At 40.9% G+C, this 23,346-nt stretch overlaps 1 protein-coding gene across 5 annotated transcripts in view; it reads right to left on the bottom strand.

Annotated features, from left to right (window-relative positions):
• LOC122873908 (cell migration-inducing and hyaluronan-binding protein-like) overlaps nucleotides 1–23,346 on the bottom strand; it is a 214,188-nt gene continuing 190,842 nt past the window's right edge. For all 5 annotated transcript variants that reach the window (XM_044191249.1, XM_044191278.1, XM_044191259.1 and 2 more), the window contains 10 exons: nucleotides 22,276–22,431; nucleotides 20,557–20,737; nucleotides 19,382–19,597; nucleotides 15,267–15,478; nucleotides 10,287–10,472; nucleotides 8,123–8,327; nucleotides 6,675–6,761; nucleotides 4,437–4,594; nucleotides 4,100–4,200; nucleotides 1–3,406 (listed from right to left, as the gene is read on the bottom strand). In XM_044191249.1, coding sequence (XP_044047184.1) covers nucleotides 3,279–3,406; nucleotides 4,100–4,200; nucleotides 4,437–4,594; nucleotides 6,675–6,761; nucleotides 8,123–8,327; nucleotides 10,287–10,472; nucleotides 15,267–15,478; nucleotides 19,382–19,597; nucleotides 20,557–20,737; nucleotides 22,276–22,431 — 1,630 coding nt within the window. In that variant the 3' untranslated portion in view covers nucleotides 1–3,278. The remainder of the gene's footprint in view (nucleotides 3,407–4,099; nucleotides 4,201–4,436; nucleotides 4,595–6,674; nucleotides 6,762–8,122; nucleotides 8,328–10,286; nucleotides 10,473–15,266; nucleotides 15,479–19,381; nucleotides 19,598–20,556; nucleotides 20,738–22,275; nucleotides 22,432–23,346) is intronic.

The following is a 23,346-nucleotide window of genomic DNA, read 5'->3' as shown; positions in this document are numbered from 1 at the left end:
AACTGTTAATCATCATTTATTTCTGTACAAAAGTTCTGAAAGAAATTCAAAGTTATGGAACTTACTTAACCATTACTTTACAAGCCCAAGCCACATATACAACACACTCATTTGGTGTACAGTTAAAACAAGCCAACTATACAGTACCAAGAGTCATATGCATGTATGAGTGTCTGGTACAAATCTTTTAAAATGCAGCTATAATGGTTTCTTACATACAGTATACATACAGGACAGTAATAACATTACAACTCAAATGTCCCTTGAAGATTTGGATCAACTGTGTTTGTACAATAAATAAGTATAAAATATATCTCTTAGTAATCTGTGGATTTTTAAAAACACATTAAACATACAAAACACTAAATTACTGCTACTACCTCCGAAAAAAGTCCAGCTATTTCGGCAAAGGGAGGGGCAATCCTTTTTCTCACCAGATTAAAAGATTTCTCCGTCATTTTGAAATTGGGAAATTGCACATTTAAAAACTCTCTGATTTAACATTCAGTGGCTAATTTAATCTTTTATATTGTTATGGGCTTCTTGCTGGTTCACTCCACAAACACAGACGGATGGATCACAAACACTGATATGAAAGAAACATTGGGGTAAAACATCACAATATCAAGTGAGCGAGTGCTCAGAATGAAACAGAGCATATAACAACCACAGGTCTGGATGCAAAACAAGGAATGTTTCTGTTTTTGTTTTTTTCTTCTCTTTTCTCTCTTTGAACAGTTAAGTCAAACAACGCAGGACAGCAAAACCACTCAACTTCTACATCTATCACACATCGTGACCTGCATGGGAAGGATGCTCGGTAATGCACGTACATTATACATGCGTTTGATTAGCTGGCTCACACTTTTAGTATTTGCTCCCACTGCTCATATAGAGGCTTTTGCATCATAAATCTTCTAGCAACCGAGGCTGACATTATGGAGGTTCATCATTGGAGAATTGGCCAGTAGTTAGTAATATATAAATATCAAACAACCAGGCTGAAAAAAGAGACTATTGGAAGTGATTATTGTTAAATGATCAAAGTAAAAGCGAATAATCTAATATCAGGTTTCTTTCCTAATGTAGGTTATTGTGAGAAAGTAAACTGGCCAACCTAGTCTCCTACGAACTACAATCATACATAACTCTTTGTAATAGCAATTTATGTTTATTTCCAATGTTCCCTGCCAATGCGGGAAGTAGTGTGAAAAAATAATCAGAGAAGGCTAATAGTTCAAACAAACTCTGGTGCATTTGCCCGTTTGGTTCAGTTTGTTTAGACTGCTGTGAAAGCGTCAAATGAGCTGTAAAATGGTCCAAACTGGACTGAAACAGCTTGAAAAGGTGAGTCTCAGTCAAACTATTTTGTCAAATTGATGGGCCCCTGGGCACAGATATGTAAAAGGCTTTCAACCCCTCATAGGAGAAAGACATCATTTGTGGTCGTTTTATATCTCCGTAGCATTTTGCAGGTGACTCAGAACTCTTAGAGACACAAAAACGACTCAGAGAAGTTGTGTTGTGTCTCTTTGTGGTTGTTTTGCATCTCTGCGCTGGCAAAGCACTGGCACTGAATATTTTGCAGATTTGTTAATTATAACTTTATCTGGGTGGCATCATGTTTTCTGCTAATACAAAATATTTGCATAGATTGTCATCAGTAGGAGGCTAGTTAGAGTAATTTATAATTCCAGTTCTGCGAGCCTCTGTTTGTTACAGACTTCGCTATTGGTTGGACAACCTGTCCAAGATTGTTTTTACATCTCACTGGGGAACCAAGCAGGAGGGCCTCAGTGTCTGAACCCCCTGCAGAAACTTTTTAACCAATTCGTTGTACATTGCACTATAGTGGTTACAGCCTTCCCTATTCCAGGTAAAGTTGCTCAGTCTATTATTGGCTGATTCAAAAGGGTTTTTGAAAGGAGTCAGTTGGGCTGGTTCAGGTATTTCAGGCATTTCCAACATGGCGTAGACCTCAGGAAAGACCCAGAACATGCTGGAAGGTTTATATCTCTTCAGGCCTGGGAAAGCTTTGGGATTCCCAGGAAATGCTGGAGGATGTGGCCAGCAAGGGGCCATCTGTCCTACTTTGCTTTACTCCTAAATGGTCATGACACTATCTATCTCTCATTGAGCAAATAAACCCTAAACTCTCCTATGTATCCTATATTTCATCCTATATTATTGGAATGGAAAACACCCATGACTGAGGAGAACTTCTCTTAATTTCTGCGTTCTAAACCAGTGATGCAGCTGCATCATTGTCGTTGGGGAAGGGGACACCTAATGCAGGCTCTGAAGGCGTCAGTATGCTTCAAACAAAGTGCTTGACAGATCATTGAACAGCATTTGAAACCGACCTTAACAGCACCATCTTACAGCACAGTCCAACAGTATCATCTAACACCAAAGAGTATTGACATTTTTACTATAGATGTCAGAGTTCTGTGGTAAACCAATAGCAAAGTCTGTTAAAGGATGGACTACGTGCAAAACATCAAAGGTTGAACTGTCTTAAGCCCCGGGTTCTATGCTAAAGCTCTGCTACGTGTAGCTTGAGAAGAGTCAGTCAATGTTTCTGGCTTTGTCAGAGAGCTAACAAGCCTACCGAATAATTTAGTAAACTGGCCAATGTTAATGTTAACATGAAACTATTTTAATGTCCATGTTAGCTGCTGTACAAAATGGATGTTTTCACAGCACAACAGTGATGGTTTGCTGACCAAATCCAATGGTTACTTTAGCTGACAAGCTAACATTATGTAACCATAACAATAATGTTAGTGATGCAATTACAGCGTTCAGTCAAAAACAGAACCAATATCAATCATGTCTATTAGTGTCTGTAGAGCAGCCACATTTCAGCAAACACCATTGGCTGGTCTGAGCCACTGATCTCTGTTGCCAAAGAGCTGAGGACCTCCAATATGGCTGCCAGACGGTGTGTTGTCACCTTAAAGCCCTCTACTGATGGTGGGGGTCTTACACAGATACAGTTCATCATGGGCAGTGCTGGCTCTGGGAGAGGGTCTTCCCTTTTCAACACACTGAATCACATCATTCTTTCTCACCGCCCAGCCTAGAAAGAACTCCACTCGATCCTGGACCAATGGCTTGGAGCAACTGACTCTGCAGTGTGTATGTGAGTGTCTGTGCGTGTTTTTTTGGGGGGGAGGGGTGGGGGGTGGGGGGTGGGGGGGTGAGAGGGGGGGGGGGTATGCCAGTGTCTGGGGGCTACATAGCCTCTTGGCTGTCCTCCCCACTCTGCCTGCCACTCATAGCTTCATCTTGAGGACCACAGGGACAGGCAGGACCTGATGGATCTTGGCTCGGTCGGCGTCCACCTCCAGATGGACCCAGTCAGGGTGGAAGGAGCCCTTGAAGCCCACAAATGCCAGCTTGTCTGCAGGGAGGCCAAATGACATTGAAGTAAGTAAAATCATCTTCATCAGCAACGCCCTGCCTCATGTTCACTTCTAAACAGCCCCATGTAATGCCATTTTGTTACAGCACAAGTTGCTACCGTGATATTTTACTGGTGGTCCTAGTGGAGAAGTTTGGAGTTCAGTGCCTTGCTCAAGGGAGGCACAACATTACTTATTGACTTAAATGTTTATAGCAGGTGTTGGGATTTTAACTGGAAAATTGTCATAACCATGATAGAAAGAAGATTTTTTCACACACCTTCCAGGCAGAAATCTCAGAGATGGTTATCAGTCTCCACACATGGACATATAACTAAATAATATCTGTATGACTATATCCCCTATAGGGATATTGTAATTTGAGTGAACCAACACTTTAAATGTAGTCAAGTGCCAGCTGCCAGGTTGGCTGTTTTTACAATTGTTGACATGACACTTTTAAAAATGTTTTAAAATGTAAAAACGATGAGGAAATAATAATACTTAGACATTATTGTCACACTGTGACCTGGGTAAAATGCAACCAATGAAGCAGCGCAATCTACTGCATTTCTGCTGAAAATGCTAGATGTTTTGTCCAATGCATTTCCAGGTACAGTATACTCACGCTGAAATGTTCCACTGTGAGCACATTTATCTCAGTAGAGCTTAGTACAGATATAGTTAGTTACCTTTCAATTTGATGCTTTTGTCTGCTCCAAGTCTCTCCAGGACTTTAGTCCAGGATCCTCTGGTAACCAGACGGCCCTTAGACGTAATGACAACGATGGAACTAGAGAAAGATTGAGAGACAGCACATCATTTTAGTGTTCACATTTAGCTGATAGTAGCTGTATGTGTCTTTTAAGCTCCAGCATGTGTGTTATACTGGACCCTGGCACACTATTTTGACATTAAAGTGAATTGAAATGATCATGAATGCATTTGGCTTAGTGTAACATAACCTTATGGCAATGCAATTCAGTTTCTCCGAAAGCCCATGCATCATCCAACAAAAAAGCTTCTTACCCGTCTCTCAGTCCGCTGACATAGTTGTGTATTTGTGCAGGGACGCCCTGTAGGATGGAGTTCCTGAAGCCTTTGCTCTCCACCACCTTCCCATCATGCCCGTCAATTACTGTCAGCTGTACTCCATCTTCTGGTTGGTACAACTTCCTGCCATTCACCTGTTACAACACAGTCAGCCAATCACACTATTGTTCTGGAATCTATAAAATGATAGCACTAAACACACAAGTATGTCACTAACTCAGCACAACTGGCATCAAATAACACAGGTCATATATAACACCTCAGAAAAAAAAAATCTTACTATTTATAGCACTTTCAAAACAAACTGAGATCAAATTTGCTTTATTAAAATGGAGGATAGTATAAGTTAAATTGCTATGAAACGAATACAAACAACAACAAAAAATCAACCAGCAAAATCGTTTTAAGTAAGGATTAGGTGTGAGCAGGTTAGGATAAAGCAAGTTTAAAAAGAGCAGTCTTCTTAGACTTAGAAATTTGAAACCTGTTAGTGCAGATGCTAGCCTGATCTCTGGAGATCCTTTCCACAGTCTTCATAGAGTAGCACAAGTACATTCACCCTGAGCCCTGGTCAGACTCAGGGACTTGCAAGAGAGAAGAATGGTCAAAACTGAAGCAACAGAGGCCAAGATATCTGGACTTTTAGTCCCTCCCTAGTATGAGTCAAGCTTCAAAAACTCTGGATCCTACATTTCCCATAATCCAACTGGATAGCATCTCTTATTAGACCCTCCCTGCCTGGTAAACCCCACGTCTTTCAAACTCCACACATCCAGTTTGTAACGCAATCTTTCTGTTATAAATTTGTAGTCTACAAGCCAAAGTTGACATAACCCTGATGATATCACTATGGTACATTCAGGGTTATTTTCTCAGACTTGACAAAGCCCTTCCAGATCCACAAAACACATTGTACAACTGTTTTCAAAGGCTGAGTAGGACTAACCATGATGAATAAACAGATCCCCTGGCCCTGAAGAGCCAACGTTTTGCTAAAAGTGAAGAATAGGACATATTTATCAAAATTTTCAAGCCTCTACTGACAGTGAGGTGTAGGAGGACCCTTTAAGAGCAGCTCTCAAGTGATCAGGCACAATGATTTATCTTACATCTGCCCCATTGTTCATTCTTAAAAATTCTTTACATTTTTTACTCTGCAAAAGCCTTTATGATGCTAATTTCCAATTCACTTCATTTGTGTGAAACCACACTGGAGCAGGGAGGAAGGTAGATAGTAGAGGAGGTACATCAGAATGTAGAAGCAGAATGGATCGCCACACTGTACACTCTCCAGTTGATCCAGAATGCTGCGGCATGCGTACTGACAAGCGATCATATTTCTCCAATATCAGCTTCTCTGCACTGGCTCCCTGTAAAATCCAGAATAGAATTTAAAATCCTTCTCCTCACCTACAAAGCTCTTAATGGTCAGGCACCATCGTATCTTAAAGAACTCATAATACCATATTACCCCATTAGAACATTGCGCTCCTTCTGCATGTTACTAACTCGACATCTCTCCCGTGGTTCTGTGCTTTCTCATATCTCTCCTTCTGTCGCTTTCTGCAGGTATTTCTGCCTCTGGAGCTGCAGAGACTGGATCTAAGACTGCTCCCATTTTCTTGCTTGACAACCACACTACAATGATTATTATTAGTCCTATTATCATTATTATTATTTTTGCTATAATTTTTATTACTATTATTATTATTTAATACCACTACCATTATTATTACTTTACATCTCTATGTGAAACTTGCATTGTGCTACTGTATGTCCCCTCTCCTCTCTCTCTCTCAACCCAACCGGCAGCCCACCCTGAGTCTGGTTCTGCTCGAGGTTTCTGCCTCTTAAAAGGAAGTTTTTTCTTGCCACTGTCAGAGAAGAGTATGGTCTTGACTTGCTCTATAGGAAAAGTGCAATGAGTCTTCAATTTCCTTCAGGTAAATTCAAAAATTGACATCCAAAGGTGTAATGTCAGGCAGGTGGTATACAGGATATCTAACTGGACAGTGTTGCTGGGATAAGTGGAAACATACAGCTACATGTCATTGGTGTAGAAATGAAACCTGTATTGTGTCTCTGAATGATACTCTCTAGGGGAATAATTTCTGTTCAGTAACCCATAACCAGTGGTCTAAGTCTAAGCTGTTCAAACAAAGTGACAGTAATTCTACACCTACTATTCTACTGTCTGTATGAGACAAAGGATACCTCAGTAAAGGCAAAGTCCTCCTTGATGTGGAAGAAGCGAGTGTTGTAAGACTCCAGCTTGACCTCCAGGAAGTGATCTGATGATTGCTGAGAGTAAAAAAGCAAAGGAACAGAGATGGAATTAAAGGTGGGGTATGCGATTCGAATCCAATACACGTCTTTTTGTCAAATTCAGTGAATATCTCCTCACGGTCCGCTAGCTGTCCATTCACTGTGTGTGCAGCCATTCTAGCCATGATTTGTGTGTCAGGTAACGTTAAACGACTTGCCCACGGACATTCAGTTTACTTTCTAGTTTGCCAAGATATGCTGTTGTTGTGATGTTAGCTATAGCAGAGTTGTGTGTATCGCTGTCTGGAGCTGCTGTGCTGGCTCTGGGAAAGCGTCTCGTCCTCTCTGGCTTTTAGCTTCGCAGCAGCAACTGTAGGGACAGTTTGCTAACACACAACCTAGCTAAGCTAACCCACAACCTAGCTAACGTTAGTTACATTACTTGCTGTATCATTGTCCGCTGCCCCATTGCAAGTATGTATACAAGCTGTGCAAAATAAAGTAGTAAAGTATACAGATAAAGATATGAAAAACACACCTTATGAAAATATACAAACCTAGTAAATGTATTCAGTATGAAAATATTTGAAAAATTTAACTATCAACTCAGATGCAGTATGTGTCAGTTGTTGTATTTCTTGCTCAGATTTTTCTGATACTCTGTGTACTGTTATTTGTCTTGTAATGTTATTGTGCTTTTAATAAAGTTGGTTAAAAAAGATCTTTTTCATGTCAGACATTTTGACACGTCATAGAATGAAAATCACAGGTGTAACTAAATACATTTTAATGGTTGCATGTCTCAATTGTGAACTTACTGTAAATGGAACAGAGCCATAATTTGTTTTTAATTACACCTGTGTCGTATCTATCGTATGACAAGTCAAAATGTCTGCTGTTGACTGTGTCTGAAATCCCTCACTCCTCACTGTACATTTTAGAGTGGATTTTAAGATTTTAATGATCAACTATAAGGCACATATTAGCCTGGCTCCTGACTATATTTCTGACTTGCTAAAATCATGAGCATGAGTGTCGCCTGAGATTATCTGGTAGGTCTCTATTAATAATTCCCAAGTTGAGGCAGATGAGAGGATTGCCCTTAGTAGTATCTGAAACTATCTTTGATTTTGCCATCTGACACAGTATACACTGGAACAAAAAAGCATTGCGAACTGCAGACGATGGAAGTTCACACACTTCTGAACTTGTGAGGGGTTTGAGACAGACTACTTCTCTGACCTAAAAAGAGTCTTCCCTCCTGGTTTTTTAATCTTCTTCTAAAGGCATGAACAGTCAGTTCCACAGCAACTGTCTGTAAAAACAGCTATTTAAAATAATACCTGGTTGGAAATTTTTAATTGAACATAATTGCCACCTCCTCTCTCTCTTCTTACCAGCCTGGTATTAGGTATCTTTCTGGGCATGGGTACATCCACAATGGGCAGCTCAGTGTGTTTGGGGTAGGCCTGGGCCATGCAGTTGCTGGGTGGACTGCCTTTAGGGATGACAGCTGTTATCTTCACCCTCTCACAACCCTTGACAGAGCAGAAGGCAAACTGCTCCCTTTCGTTATGGGCCTTTACCTTCAGGAAGAGCAGGCTGCAATACACACAGTAAGGTTTTAGACACCAAATACTTCATCTGATACTTTGCAACCACAGAAAAAATTGACACTGAAATGCAGATTTATCTTTGTAAATATATGAAATGACTGAGGATGTACAGGACCTTTTTAATCTGCTCACCTTTTAGTTCACTTGCCAACATCTCCCACATTTATCTCAATGGAAGCGCATTGCATTCACCAAAGACAAAAAAATTGGAGGCCTTGACTTACTATCTAATTATGAGAAAACTATCTCATAATTACAAGAAAGATCTCATATATATGAGAAAAGTTTCCTCTTGTAATTATGAGATTGAGATCTGTTAATTATGAGAAAGAGTTAAGGTGGTTATCAGTCATTGCTATTTGAGAAGACAGAGGTATGAAGCCACTACCTGATTTAATTTGCTTTTATTTCCTCCTTGGCTTGAGACAGTGAGAGATATTGTGGTTCCTAGAGTCTCCAAAAGTAGAATGGGAGCCAGAGCCTTCAGTTATCAAGCTCCTCTCCTGTGGAATCAGGTCCCAGTTTGGGTTCGGGAGGCAGACACCATCTCCACATTTAAGAGTAGGCTTAAGTTAGTTAGGGCTGGCTTGGGTGAGTCCTGAACCATCCCTTAGTTATGCTGCTATAGGCCTAGACTGCCGGGAGACTTCCCATGATGCACCTCTTTCCTCTCTCCTTCTCTCCCTCTACGTCTGTATGCATCTTTATCCCATTACTGCATGTTACTAACTCAACATCTTTTCTCTCCCGTAGTTCTGTGCTTTCTCGTTTCTCTCCTCTCTCCTTCTGTCACTTTCAGCAGGTATTTCTGCCTCCTGAGCTGCAGAGACTGGATCTGTGGTTGTGGGCCACCTGCTGACCCTGTGTTCCTGCTCGACAACTGCTACTACAGTTGTTGTTATTGGCTCTGTTACTATTATTGTCATTATTATTCCTATGACTGTCATTCATATTATTATTACCTTATTAATATTAATATTACCACTACCATAACATTATTACTATTTTAAAATAATTTGATAAAATTCTACTCTCTCTCAACCTAACATGGCCCACCATTGAGTCTGGTTCTGCTCGAGGTTTCTGCCTCTTAAAAGTAAGTTTTTCCTTGCCACTGTAGCCAAGTGCTTGCTCATGGTGGGAATTGTTGGGTCTCTGTAAATAATATTATAAAGAGTTCGGTCTAGACCTGCTCTATAGGAAAAGTGTAATGAGATAACTTCTGTTGTGAATTGGCGCTATATAAATAAAATTGAATTGAATTGCGAGATATTCATTCACATTCACTCAAGGCATTGGATACCACTATCCTATGCCTTGAGTGTATAACTAATCAGATGTCCTGATGACATAATACCAATATGTACGTTAGGTTGATATCTTGATGGACCTGAAATAAAGCAGCAGTATGCACACTTTGATCTCAAAGTCGCTCTGTTACTTCAGGAGCAGCTACACCATCACGGGATGCTTCATGGATTCATTGGAATAAATGCATCCAATCTATCAAAATTTGTGACCCTATCTAAATACTTTGGTACCATTTGGTCACAGAATCTGTTGGGTCACAGTATACAGTGTAACAACTGTTATATTGTAATTATGAGATATTTTCTCATAATATTGAGATAAGGTCTCCTCCCTCATATATTCTCTTTTCACCTCTCCTTGCTCTGTACATTTTGTTTGAAATGTCTTTCGGTCTTGTATAGACAGTATTTTTTCAAACTGTAAAAAAGTTAAGTTTAGCAAGTAACTAAATCCGGTTTTCTTAAAATTCTCTTTTTTTGGATGATTTATCGTTTCCATTTTTCTGGAGTGTGGTTTCAGTACTCATAGAACTACACTGCTCACAAGACGCTTTTACACTGAATGTTGTTTTCTGATGCTTGATAATAGTGTAAGAAACATTTGCTTGTGAGATGTGTGTGTCTGTATGTCTGACCCAGTGTCTTCCTCCCAGTAGTAGTAACTTTTAGCCAGCTGGGAGTGCTTGATCTTCTCTCTCTGTGCTGTCCTCATGAAGACGCCGGTCTTGCGGGTCTGTTTAGTCAGGCGGTTGTGGATGTCTGAGATGACGGTGAAGCTGGTGCCTTGTGGGTAGCAGAGGCCCACGGTGATCCAGTCATTTCTGAAACACAAGAAACAGAGCAATGTAGATACAGTCCTGATTTCATCTCACAGCAAAACCTGTTGTCACATCCATAGGAACAGCACACACAGGATTATTTCTACCTTTATCTAATCAGGACTTGCAGCTTTAAAAAAAAAAAAGATCATTGTAAACTGAATATCTTTTGTGTTTTTACTGTTGGCTGGACAAAACAAGACATTTACTACCGAGTAAAAGAATAATCAATTAATACTGAAAAATAACAGTCCAAATACTTGATGATGAAAATTATGAGGCCCACCTGGGGTCAAATAGCAGAAAAAATTTCTGGTGTGAAAATGTGCAACGATAACATTAGACATGAATTAATAAACCACGTGAATGGAATACTAAATTAAGCTCACAGTTGCACAGTGCCAGTTGGGTGCAATTTAGTCTGAGAGACTTATGCCTGTGCTTGAAATTTGTTTCTTAAACTAAAATGGTGTAGTTGGTGCATGTTTATTCCTGAGAAATATAACCTCTATTTCATAAATCTGAGTCAAGTAATGCAAAGGATGGCCATTTTCAAATAGTCTAAATGCAACAGTTTAGATTTGTTTAAGTTTGTCATTATTGTTGCACTAGTGTTGTTTCTTGGTCTTTATCATTCCTACTTTTTCTAATATAGACACTTTTGTCTGTAATCTGAGTTATTGTGATTGTTATGTAAATTAAGAACATTTCAATGAAATACAAAACATTTTTAAAAGGTTTACAGGTTTAGGAGGCCAAAACATCTGGCATTCAGAATAAACATGGTAATTATGCGTTTATAAGTAATATCATGCAGCATCTTATCTTTTTTTTTTTTTTAGATGTTAATGTTTGTTGGTGTTTTAAGGCCTGCTCCAGTAGCAACAGAATTTAATTGCAGCTGTAATTTTTTTAATGATTGAAATTAAACTAATTAAACTCCTGTATACTGCAGTTAACAGACATGAAAACAAATGAATCATAACATGTCAGCTATTGAACAATTCCTCTTTGTTACAGCATGTTATATCTCAAAATACGCCTGACCTGTACTTTATCTTAATATCTTATTATGCATTAGCAATCAAATATGACTTGCACAGTCTTATACACCGCTCTAAATGGCGGATAGTCAGTCTGTTGTGTGCAGCATACAGACTGCATGTAACACTTTTCCTTTTGTTTGAACTCCCAGTTTAATAATTTAGGCTCTCACTTCATAAAGCCATGTACACTGTATCAGCTTTTTACTGAGTCTGTTACAGCTCAATCAAAGTTTCAACATCTGCAGGAGGTTGCTGCATTTTAATACATCCATCCATGGTCATTTAGTTTACTTCCAAACAGCAGCTGTTTTCTTAAATGATGTCAAAAATAAACCAGTCATAGTTCAGCTCTTTCTGCAGAGAAGCAGCCTCTCTTGCTGTATTCCTCTGTGAACTGTAGATGGGGCCATTGGTGTGTACACCGTCTGCAGAAATATACTGTTTTGGCTCTCTGCTGTCCATGTCAGGGTGGACTCAGGCCATGGGGAATACTGGACATGCTTGAAATGTCAACCAGCCTTTACGCAGTTTAAATAACTCGAGGCCACACTGTAAACACCATCGGAAGGGAGGAGCACAAAGCGAGGCTCTCCCCATTTCTGTGGTGAATCCTCGTTAATAGCAGGAGCGAGAGGAATGCAGCTTCCAGTTTATTTCACTCACCATGAGTTATCAGCGTGACCTCAGGAGCTGCCCTGCCATTTACAGAAAGCATTTAAGGAGGGATCAGTGTTCAAAACAAAATTAATCTGGTCAGTTAGCAACTCGATCACCAACAGATCTGTTGGAGATTTGAGTGTGTTATGCCATTTTTCATTGTTCAAACTTGTAGTCTTCAGCTCCAACCAACTCAAGTGACATCACTAGAGACAATTTATCACATTTCACACAGCTCCCTCTGTAGCCACAAAAGGCTTTATACAACTGTTTCACATACGCAGTGGTACTCCCCAACACCTGGAAACAGACTTTGATTTGTAAAATCAGTGGAGTTCCCCTTTAAGGTCTCAGTATGCTCCAAAGAACTAGCTCATATGATGTGTCGTTTGACCATATCTGAAGACGAAAGTGTTTAGCTCTGTTCTGAATGATCCTGCTCAAAGGTGGGGTTAAAAGCCTGCCATCATAGCCTGATCTCTCTCCAAGAGTTCTTTTGCGTGTCTTTATAGGCTTGATATGATAAATGATACAAATGGGGTTAGCGGAACATACTGTGGAACAGTCTCTCCTCAAAGGCATTCGTGGTGTTGCTCCCAGTTGTACTCATGGAAAGTGACAAAAGTGGGTGTCTGAAGAATGAAAAATACAGCGTTTGTTGGACTGTACGTTTTGGAAAGTTGTTGGACAATCTGACTTTGTTTGAAGCACATTGAATTCTTAAAGACTTTGGTACATCTGAAAGAGACTGGAGTGGTGTATGACATCATCATGACCACTCAAAGCATCCACTGGGAAGAGGTCAAAGGTCATCGAGCAGGAGTCAGTGGAGGGGTACATTCACACCTGACACCAGAGACTGGGGTTACCATCTCCCCCATATACAACCACCTGACCTCATACACGACACACCATGAAACCTGAGACAGCTCCATTGCTCCAAAAAGCCACTTCATGGACAACAGATGAAGCCCTCAGGCTGCTTGGTGTGGTCAAAGAACCAGGTGTGTAAACAGGTCAAATGCTGGTCTGGATGCTTTTCACTGGGTGACTTTAAAGTCTGTTTGAACATATATTATACTACTTTTTAGATCCATGAGTTAAAATAGAAAAAATCTTTTTGAAGGTTTCACAGTGCATTTACAATAAAGTTATAAACAGCCAAAATACAGCTCACAACCTCTGACTCCACTGCCACATGTACTTGCATGTATTACTGTCAAACAGAAATAAAAAAATCAAGCCCCTGTAAAGTTAGATAAGTACGGAGTCCCGAAAAATTATATTTTTATATGGATCTTTTGCACACAAGATACTAATTTGTGCACACAAGCTCTACATCTAGAGTTCACAAGATAGGAATCTTGTGCGAAAGAGACAATACTTTGTGCACACAAGACAGGAATTGTGTGCACAAGATATGGATCTCATCTGCACACACTATCTTGTATGCACAAGTTAATATTTATGCAGGCAAGATATTCATTTGTGCCCACAAGTAGAACCAAATGACATAACTTGTAAGATAATAATTATAAGATAATAATTTGTGCATACAAGATCCCTATTTTGTGTGCACAAGATAGGGATGTTGTGCGAATAGGATAATAAATTGTACACGCAAGATATGGAGCTTGTATGTACAAATTATTATCTTGTGCCAACAAGTTATAATCTTCTACTTAGTGGGCACTATAGTTCCGCATGGAACCCTTAGCTGTAATTAGCTGTAAAACCCTCTCTAGTATTCAGAGCATATCTTGACTGATGATATGAGCACCAGGCCAGACATTTTTATATTCTGTACTTTCTTGACCACTTCAAAGTGCCCATAAACCCTTTGGGGGAAAAACCCTTTGGGGCAACTAATTATAATCTCACCCATGAACACAGCACAGTCACGTGTAAAAGGACAGAGACCTGTTCCAAGTGGTCATTTGGTTCTGTTCAAATTTAAATGAACACAAGCAGGCACACTAGAGCTGCTGTTAGTAAGGACGAGTTAAGTTCCCCTGTTATGACGCAGTCACCTCCATCAGTCTGCGCATCATATGGCTACAACTACGGCGTTTAATTAGTCTCAAAACCCGTACTCATAAAAAAACAGGCGCGAGCACGTGATACGAGCGCACAGAACAGCACCCGCGAGCGGAAAACCATCCTGGCGAGGGAGCATTTCTGCTCCGCGTGCGCAAACGCAGTCCCGCGAGGACGGGGCTATGCAACTGCTCAACATTTGGTCGCTCGGCAAGTTGACATTTTGAGACTTTGGACGGGGACTCAACTTCCTCATGAGATGGCGCCTCGGCCAAATATGCATTTAGAGGGAAACCCTACAACCGCGGGGTCTGCGCGCGGCCGTGACCGGATGTAAATCACTTGAATGCAGACGTGACGGTAGGCGAGACAAGCGGCCCCCACCAGCCAATCAGAAGAAAGTTGAGTCCCCGCCTCCAAAGTCTCAAAAGTCCACTTGCCGAGCGAGCAGATGCTGAGCGGCTGCGGGTGCTGCCCTCTGCAGGAGCAGCGCAGACATGCTGCCTGTGAGGATGGGTTTCCTGCAGATCCTGCTCTGTGCGCTCGTGTTTTATGTGCGCGGGTTGCCATATACAACACTCTTCCAAGTGATTTGAGAGAATTAACAACCTTTGAGACTTAACAACTTTTGTCAGAAATTTGAAAATGTGGTTATTTGAGAAACAGTGGCAGCCTGAGATTCAATAATATTTTCATCCCGCTCTGTCCATCACCATCAAGCGTATATAAAGTCTACATGCCATATGGGGTTTCTAATATTGGCTGCCTTGTGTGCATGCTCTATTTTTTGTCTCGTGCATGTCTGTGTATCTTATGCGCTTTTAGTATTTGTTTAAAGGCCTTTGCGCTATTTAGTCCCATCTATTGTTGTAAAGTCATGATTGTTATATTGGCTTGAATGTGTCTGTTCTAGTAATTTTCCCCGAGACTGCAAATGAAAATGATCGATTTGGCTAAATCTGGCACCTTTACAGTGCATCACACTGATGTTAATTAATGTGTGCTGTCCATGTCATAAGTGTGTGCTGACACAAATGCGGCTCATGTGTCCACTGACTTGTTGAAGTTGATGAGCCAGATGGTGACCTCAGCAGGCGCCGCCTGGTCCCAGTGGATGGTGTAGCCTTTGGCCAGTGTGATCACCGGTTGGAACTGCTGGTAGTGTTTCCTCTTCCCCAGGGCGCCCTCTAGTGTCAGGGGCCGATCAGGGTACTCATTCCTCAACATGTGCATGGTCAGGTTGGCAGGATTACGTGTCTGGACGTAGATCTGAAGAAAACACGACCATAGAATTAGAAGGCTGATTTTAATATTTAGACAAAAAAAAAAGACAAAAAGCCTTATCAAATATCAATATAATTATATATTTCTTCTCATTTCATCTGACTGAAATGGCCCCTGGACCTCTTGGTGTGGGCCTCATGTTTAACATCCCTGGTGGAGGTGTAAGAAGTGGACTAGTGTTTTATTTGTTTTAAATTACAACCTTACAAGCTGATTGAATTGATCAATAATCATATTTTAAACATTTCCTCACTTTTGACAACTGTAAAGTTTTTCGGGGACCCGGCTGAAATAAATAGTAAGTGACTCCAATGTGTTGGCTAAATTGACTGAGTTAGCTCATTAAAATACAATGTGTGGTTTAAGTGAGACTATGTAACGAGAAATAACACAACATTCCATGAATTCTATGAAAAGTTGAATTCATAAGCAATAAAACACACCCCGACCCAGTTCAATACACTCAGTGGTTTTGCTGCTACAGTCTTAATTGGTCTGGTATGACCAGTAGCTTATGGTGGCTAATAATGGGTTGTTAGCAAATCTCAGATAGATACTTCTGACATCACAACTGACATTACTGAGACAGTTTGGTGACTTCCTGACTCTTCTCTGCTTGTGCTGCTCTTATGCTACCTTTTAGCATTTAAGATGATCCCCTCATTGTCCCTTTTGGCTACAGTTGCAGCTGTTCAGCAAAGTTAAATACGCTTGCTTTAGACACAAAATAAAGATAAAATGAGATGCTGCATCTCCAGTCTTTGTGCTAAGCTAAGCTAAACACTACGTCAACGAGCGCATAGCATAAGATACGGCACGATATCAGGGCTGCCAACTCTCATGCACTGACCGTGAGACGTATGTTATGTTCACACTACGAGCGACAAAGCTACAAAACGGCCAAGCGGGGCCATCTACATCGTTGCAGAGTCGCCGTTAAAGTGTTGCTCAAGTGCTCGTTGACGTAGTCACCACATCATTGGAGCGCTGAAAAAAGTTGAGGCCAGTTCAACTTGATTTGTAGCGTGTCCTGTGTCGGGCGTCGGTTTGTGGCTTCATGTCACCGGCCTCCATTGAAAGTGACTTGTTGTCTGAACACAGCGTCACGCAATTGACACTTTTCACACGCTCTCACGCCATATGTTTTCACGCAGCGAAAAACAAATTTATAACAGATAACGCGAAGCGACTCCACCCAGCTGATGCAACGCCAGTGTATGCGGGGATAGTAATCGAGTGGACCCACTCTCGCGCTGTGAGTCGCAGACAGTTTGTGTGTGCATCGCCAACAACAGCAAGTTTGATGTCATTCATTAACTGAGGTCTTTTACCACGTTTAAATGTAAAAGTTAAGTATGGATACATGAAGGCAACCCCGGGGCTGAAAAATGAAGCCAACCCGGAAGTTCCAAAAAACTGCAGTTCATCGAATGGCCACTTGAGGCAGGCTCCAAAAGGGAGTCAGTCCCCATAGACCCCCATGTTAAAATGCCCAACTTCACAGCAGAAATAAACATGTTTACAGCCTGGTACAAAAAACGGTTTTGTACCATGACAACTCTGAGGGGGGTGAATTTTTTTATAACTCACCAGTTTATACTAAGGCTTAAAGTTCTGCATAATTATGGGCGTGGTCACTTTGCGTGACAGGCGGGGGATGCTGGTGCCATCACCGCAGTCAGTGTCTGCTGTCTGCTAGCCAAGCGGTCACCTCAGCTCAGCCAGTCGCTGAACTTGACCTCTCGGCCGTGTTTGTGCCTTTTGGAGACTTTTTCTTATCTAATCTAATCAGTAATATGGCTTGGTGCGGACGGCCAAGCTTAGCAGAGCACTCGTTGCTCGGGACGGGTGCCGTTTGCATGCCGGTTAGGGCTGCCGGTGGTGAAGACATGTAGCTGGGCTGTAGGGCGAAGTTCCTGAGTTAGGTATAGTTAGGACGTGTGACGGCCCCTGCATAGTCTGCTTGTGTGTGCTTTGTCAGTAACTCTGTCTACCCATGTTGTCTTTTGATGTGCCCAAGAGCTGATTGCAGTATCCAACCAGATCTGGAGCACCTGGGCGCAGTGCTCTACAGGATATAAAAGTCCCAGCTTCCAGCGTGGCTCTCTCCCTGTCAGCGCCTGCACCCTATTGCTTTGCGAAGCATTTTGTTTTACTTTTAATCCACAACACCTTATCCTACACTACCTTATCCTACACTATCCACATGAACACTACTGATTTCACTGACTAACATACCTCATATCCAATGTTACAGTTCAGTTTATTTTCTTTACTACAATAAACAACTTAAATTATGACACTGGGTTATTATCCATAGGTTCATTAGAATTACTGTTACGCATCTTTTCATTTATTTCAAGTGTATTTAAGTCATACAAAACAACTTGTAAATTTGCAACCTTTAATATTGATGTTTTCATGAATGCAAGATATGATTTTAATCTGTTAAACTGTTGCTGGTGTAATGGTACAATTTTGTTATATAAAATGGATCAAACTTAATATACTTTAGCGTAAAAGCACATTCTTAAAAGCTGTCATTCATCAGTTTCCTATGTTAATTGGAAATATAGTGGTGATCTAAACTTTTAACAAAAATAGATCATAGTTATAAATGAAAATATTAATATGGTATTTATAGGTTAACATTTTGCATAGATCTTAGCAGAATTTAAAAAAATGAAAGACAATGTTGTGCCGGTTTTGTTCGGACATTTCTTTAAGACAAATGTGGAATATTCATTGAGAAACTATACTCTTGTGAAAACAATTATCAGCACACTGAATAGCTTTGAAGCCCCCTAGGAGGTGTCATTCATTTGCGATCTCTGAGAAGGTCTTGTGAGTATTGCACAGGTATTGTGAGGCCAATACTGTTTAGTGAGGCAAAAGGGGAAAAAACATGTTTTATACAGACTATGGTTCCTATATAAACCATTAAATTTAAGACAATGAGATGGTGGCTACATAATGTTTTTTTTATTTTGATATTTAAAAAAAACTCATGCCTTTTTTACTCCCTTGAGTTACAGTGAGACGGTATAATCATAATGTACTCCTCATAATAAAGCGTGCCAGACACTGGACTTGAACATAAACAAAAGCTAACTCATTAATTTACAGTGATCGTGATAAAACTGTTGACAGTGTGTGACTTCTTAAATATATTTTCATATTTCATATTTTGATACATTTCTTATATGTTGTGGTTCAAGTTACAAATGGAACATTATCTGTTGACAGTCCTATTCTTCAAAGTACAGCTTACATGCCTAACTGAATACCCCGGCATGTGATCAGCAGCTTCTGGGTTAAACACGCAGCGAGTAAGAAGCTTTTTCTGATGTATAGTTACCACTTTTCTGGCAGAATGATTGAACTAAGCATGATAGCCATCTTAATAATAATTTTAAAAAATGGTTTTAAAATCCTTTTTATCCCCGCTTTATTGCATCACCCCCCCGCACTTTTCAAACCCATGAGGTGAGTACTACAATTTTGAAAATCAAATCACCAACAGCATCCATTAAAAATATATGTGAAAATTCAGTCCTATCTGCTCATATATTTAACCCTCGAGATTCTGCTGAGTCACATTTTTCAATGCCCCCTTCCCCCCTGTCCTCCCGACATTTCGCCAATAAAATGACTCCATAAATTCACTAACATGCAGGAAAACAGCCTCTGAAATTAACAATTTTCCCCAGATACCCTGCTTAGGTTTGGTCTCCCGATTTAGGCCATGATGTGTGGAGGTTGGCAAGTATGCTGAAAATGCATTTAATCAACCAATGCCGAATAGGGTGTAACAGAAAGTAGATTTGTGTTTGTGAAGACTGATTTGTGAGGATGCATGTTAAGCAAGTTTGACGCCCACTGGCACACCTGTGCGTAGCGGCCGCTGCAGATAGCAGCCCTCCAGTCGGGCACGTCGATGCAGTCGGGGTGGCGGAGCAGCCAGTTGTCGTCTTTAACCAGGAAGGCTCCGGGATACTCGCTGACCGAGCCGTCGATGTCGTGGAAGATGGTCGTCTTGTCCCCGTCCATCTGCATCTTATTAAACCAGGGACCCGGCTCCCCAAAAAACACCCGAGACGTGATCTACAGGAGAGGGATGGAGTGACAGGCATTCATTTGAAGGTTATTATTTCATCAATTTACATTCAAATTACATTTTTTGTCAAAAGCTACCAATTCAATGGGCACTTTTGTATGCATGAGAAATGATTTTACACAGCAAGGGGCTTGTAAACGAATTAAACACACACTTATACAGTATGTGTCAGTGTGAGTCCCTTCAGATTTGTTTCTCCAGTCCTGAGTTAAAAAATATTTGTCTTCTGTTTTTTACTTTTCAAAAAATGTTGCCTTCTCGTGAATGAAAATTCTCCAGACATGGCACAATGGTCCCGTCTCATCCAAAAAGGGCCTGAGTAAATAGTTGAATCAATTTCCTAATGATGGCACTATAGCAACAGTCAGTGGATTTTAAAATGTTAACGTTGGGAAAACCTGCAAGGTTTGGATGAATATTTTCAGATTTAATCCGATAACAATAAATTCAGAAGAAATGCTAAAATGTCAACAAATGACCTCATGGTCAGTGCTGAATGTATTTCCTTTCAAATCATCTGTAAAACAGATTTTTTAAATATCTTAAATCCTACATTTTTTTACATCGATGTTTGCTAGCTTGGAGTGTTCATCTTCACTGCCTTTGTTGGCACTCTGGTTCTCTGCATGTTCGCTGCAGTCGATCAGCGCAGTGGCATGAAACCGTGACAGGAATGTGTATCACATTGCCCGTGTGCTCATGCATGATACAAACAAAACAGGGACCCACTCATAAAAACATTTGCTCCACAGTACCTCCCATGGTCAAAAAGGGTACCTTTATAGTCTGAGACTGGAGCCCAGTTGCCATTTTGAAGCTTGCTGCTCTAATGTTAGTAAGAATATTTCCATTTTCATTTAATCTCAAAGAAACATCTGTGTTCGACCAATGTCTCCGGTTGAATTAGTCCAGGTGTTTTGTGTATTTCACACAGAAGCTGACTCACAGGTACGTGGTCAAAGGTGATGTCAGTGACATTATTGTTCGGACAGCTTTGCCAGGAGTTGTTGAGCCTGAAGCCAAAGGCACTAGTGTGCCGTCCATCCAGCGCCGTGTATTTCCGAAATGTGCAGTTCTGCATGTTGATGGGCCCATCGTAGATCTGCATGCCCCGGATAGGAAAGTCACTGCAGGGAAACACACACAAACCCATTAGCGATTTACACTCAGTGTTTAGTAGCAAAGCAAAAAGTAGTGTGATGTTGATATAGTGCAGTGTAAAGTAAGTTTACAGGTTGGGGTAGTTACATGTGTCCATCCACTACGCTATGCTTCAACACTAGAAGAATGGGTTCATGTCCCATCCCATACCATTATTATTTACCTGAACCATGTGTTTGTAGTTGGCTGATGTTAACCTGATCCAGGACTAGAGTCTGTGCCTCGCTGACTGATTTGAGTGTACTTTCATCACTGACTGAAGGCAGTGTTTTAAGGATTAAAGCAGCGCCGCGCTACGTGCACACGCATCATGCACCAAAACAGCCCAATGATCATCCATCATAATAGTAATGATTCATTATTTAAATTTAAGATGAAGCACAACTACAATAGGAACCATTAGACCATCTGGCAATACAAGATATAGCCTACATAATAACAGGTCGAAATAATAAAATGAATGGGTGCCCCCCTCCACCATCTCCCAACGGTTTGTGCCTGTCCTGAAGCCAGCCCGGTAACGCTGCTGCAACAAACTGAAAAAGAATGGCCTCAAAAGGGCAACAGCAGTCTGGGGCAGAGAGGAGAAAAAAGAAGGAACTTAAAACATCTTTTCTATTCAGAGGAATCGTGAAATGTTCAGCACTGCACAGCGTGAGAGCACTTGAACTTGGGCACACCATTGCATCTAGTTGCATCAAAGAAGGCTGAAGATGAAGAATCCAGATAGAAGTTATCCCAAAGATAGATATCTTTGGGATAACTAAAAGTGGCCAACTAAAAGTGGCTGTCAAATATTCTCAGTTTGCTCCTTCATAAGGAACAGCAGCTGCAGTCAGTTTGAATACATGTCAGCTATAAAGGATTACATCAGCAACAAGTTTTCAAGGCAGAGAAATGTCTGCAGCTTGTCAAACCTCTCCACTGTCCATCCATATATGCTCAATATGCCCATTTATGCTATGTTCCAAAAACAGTTTACGTACAGTGTATGGCACGACACAGAAGCAGCGTATTTAGCCATATTTTGGCAAAAACTGTCAGCGTTTCAGTCTGTTCTAACTGGCATTATTTAAAGCTGACCGTGTCTTCTGTTCTTTGTGAATGAGCAATTTTAAAGCCAACTTTCAAGCCTACAAGGGTTGAGTGCTTGATATTCAAAAGTTTCTAGTGAGTACGATGAGTGAGGTTTAAAGGCCTCCCGATGTCTACTGTGGGTAAATTTGGCTGAAAAGGGAAATATATTTAGACGTCAAGGTTACATATAACAAGTAACACTGTATTTTTACACATTTCACTATATTGAAGCGCATTTCCATGCGCACTGGTATCTTTGTTTTCAGTCTTATTCTAGTTCTGATCATATTTGAGATGTGATGCTTACAGAACACCTATAATTATAATTTAGCTCCCCTTGTATGTAATTCCGTCATTATCCAGGTCATTGGTTTGTGGGCTGTAAAACCAAAACAACAAGCTAAAATAGGCTGTAATTGTCACTTACATGCCACGTGGCAGGGTTCTGCCAGTGAGGTCAGAGCCCCCGGGGCCCCAGATCCGGTTGTCAGGTAGGGGCATCCCATGATTGTCACTTTCACCCACAAACAGTGAGTTTTTCACCTGCTGACGAGAGCCGTCATCATCTGGAAATGTCCCTCCACTGCACACACAGACAGGAAGAGTTAGAGCCAGCAGTAGCAGCAGGAAGTTTAGTGATAGTAGCATTGGAAATAGTAGATGAAGTAGTTGTAGCATCGGTATTGTAAAATTGTTTCATTGATCCCCCAGTGAGAATTTTCTTTATTATTCAAACATCATGATCAAGACATTATTCAAATGATTAAAAACTGTGATTGTGTTTTTCTTGTTGAGTAAATACAGCTCGAAAATCTGAGGCCAAGTAAATATAAATCCACCCAATATACAAAACACAGGTGAATAATTGTCTGTATGTAATTTCTGTGCCAAATGTCATCTCTAACGCATGAGAAAAGACTGCCTGTTTCTCTGTTTTAACAGCAAGCAGACCAAACAGCTTCAGATGAGGTGAGTAGCACATCAAGCCAGAAAAGCCGCTGTAGTTATGAGTGTGCTGTTGACTGCGTCGTGAACGGAATTGTTCACATACTTGCCTATGTACTGTGCGTGTTACTGGAGTGTTTGCATATGTGCATCTTGCAGACGTGTCGCGTTCATTTCTGAGGACGTGCACAACCGATGTTCCAATCAGACGCAGCTAGACATCCTTATAGACATTACATCTGCTGCATTGCAGTTGCCTTCATCAGAGCGTTTTCTGATGAAGGTTCTGTGCCAAAACGCATAACCGGTGTCTGTGCTACCTTTTTCATATGTTGATCTTGTTCATTAATTTGTGGGACTTTAACTGAACTTTTATTAGGAGACCGTATGCTCCTTTGTATTGTAAACAAAGGAGAGCCATTGAACTCAGCATTCCAGCTACCATTGGTCAGTCTGACCTGTGACCCGTGATGTCACCAGGTCAATAAAAGGGATCAGCGACCACTGCTCTCTGTCTCTTTCTCCGCTCTCCTCTCCTCGCCCGCACCTCGGG

Source organism: Siniperca chuatsi, linkage group LG1 (genome assembly GCF_020085105.1).
Source record: "Siniperca chuatsi isolate FFG_IHB_CAS linkage group LG1, ASM2008510v1, whole genome shotgun sequence".
In the NCBI taxonomy this organism is placed as follows: Eukaryota; Metazoa; Chordata; class Actinopteri; order Centrarchiformes; family Sinipercidae; genus Siniperca; species Siniperca chuatsi.
The sequence above is the reverse complement of the archived record's forward strand: the minus strand, read 5'-3'. Positions and strand labels throughout refer to the sequence as shown.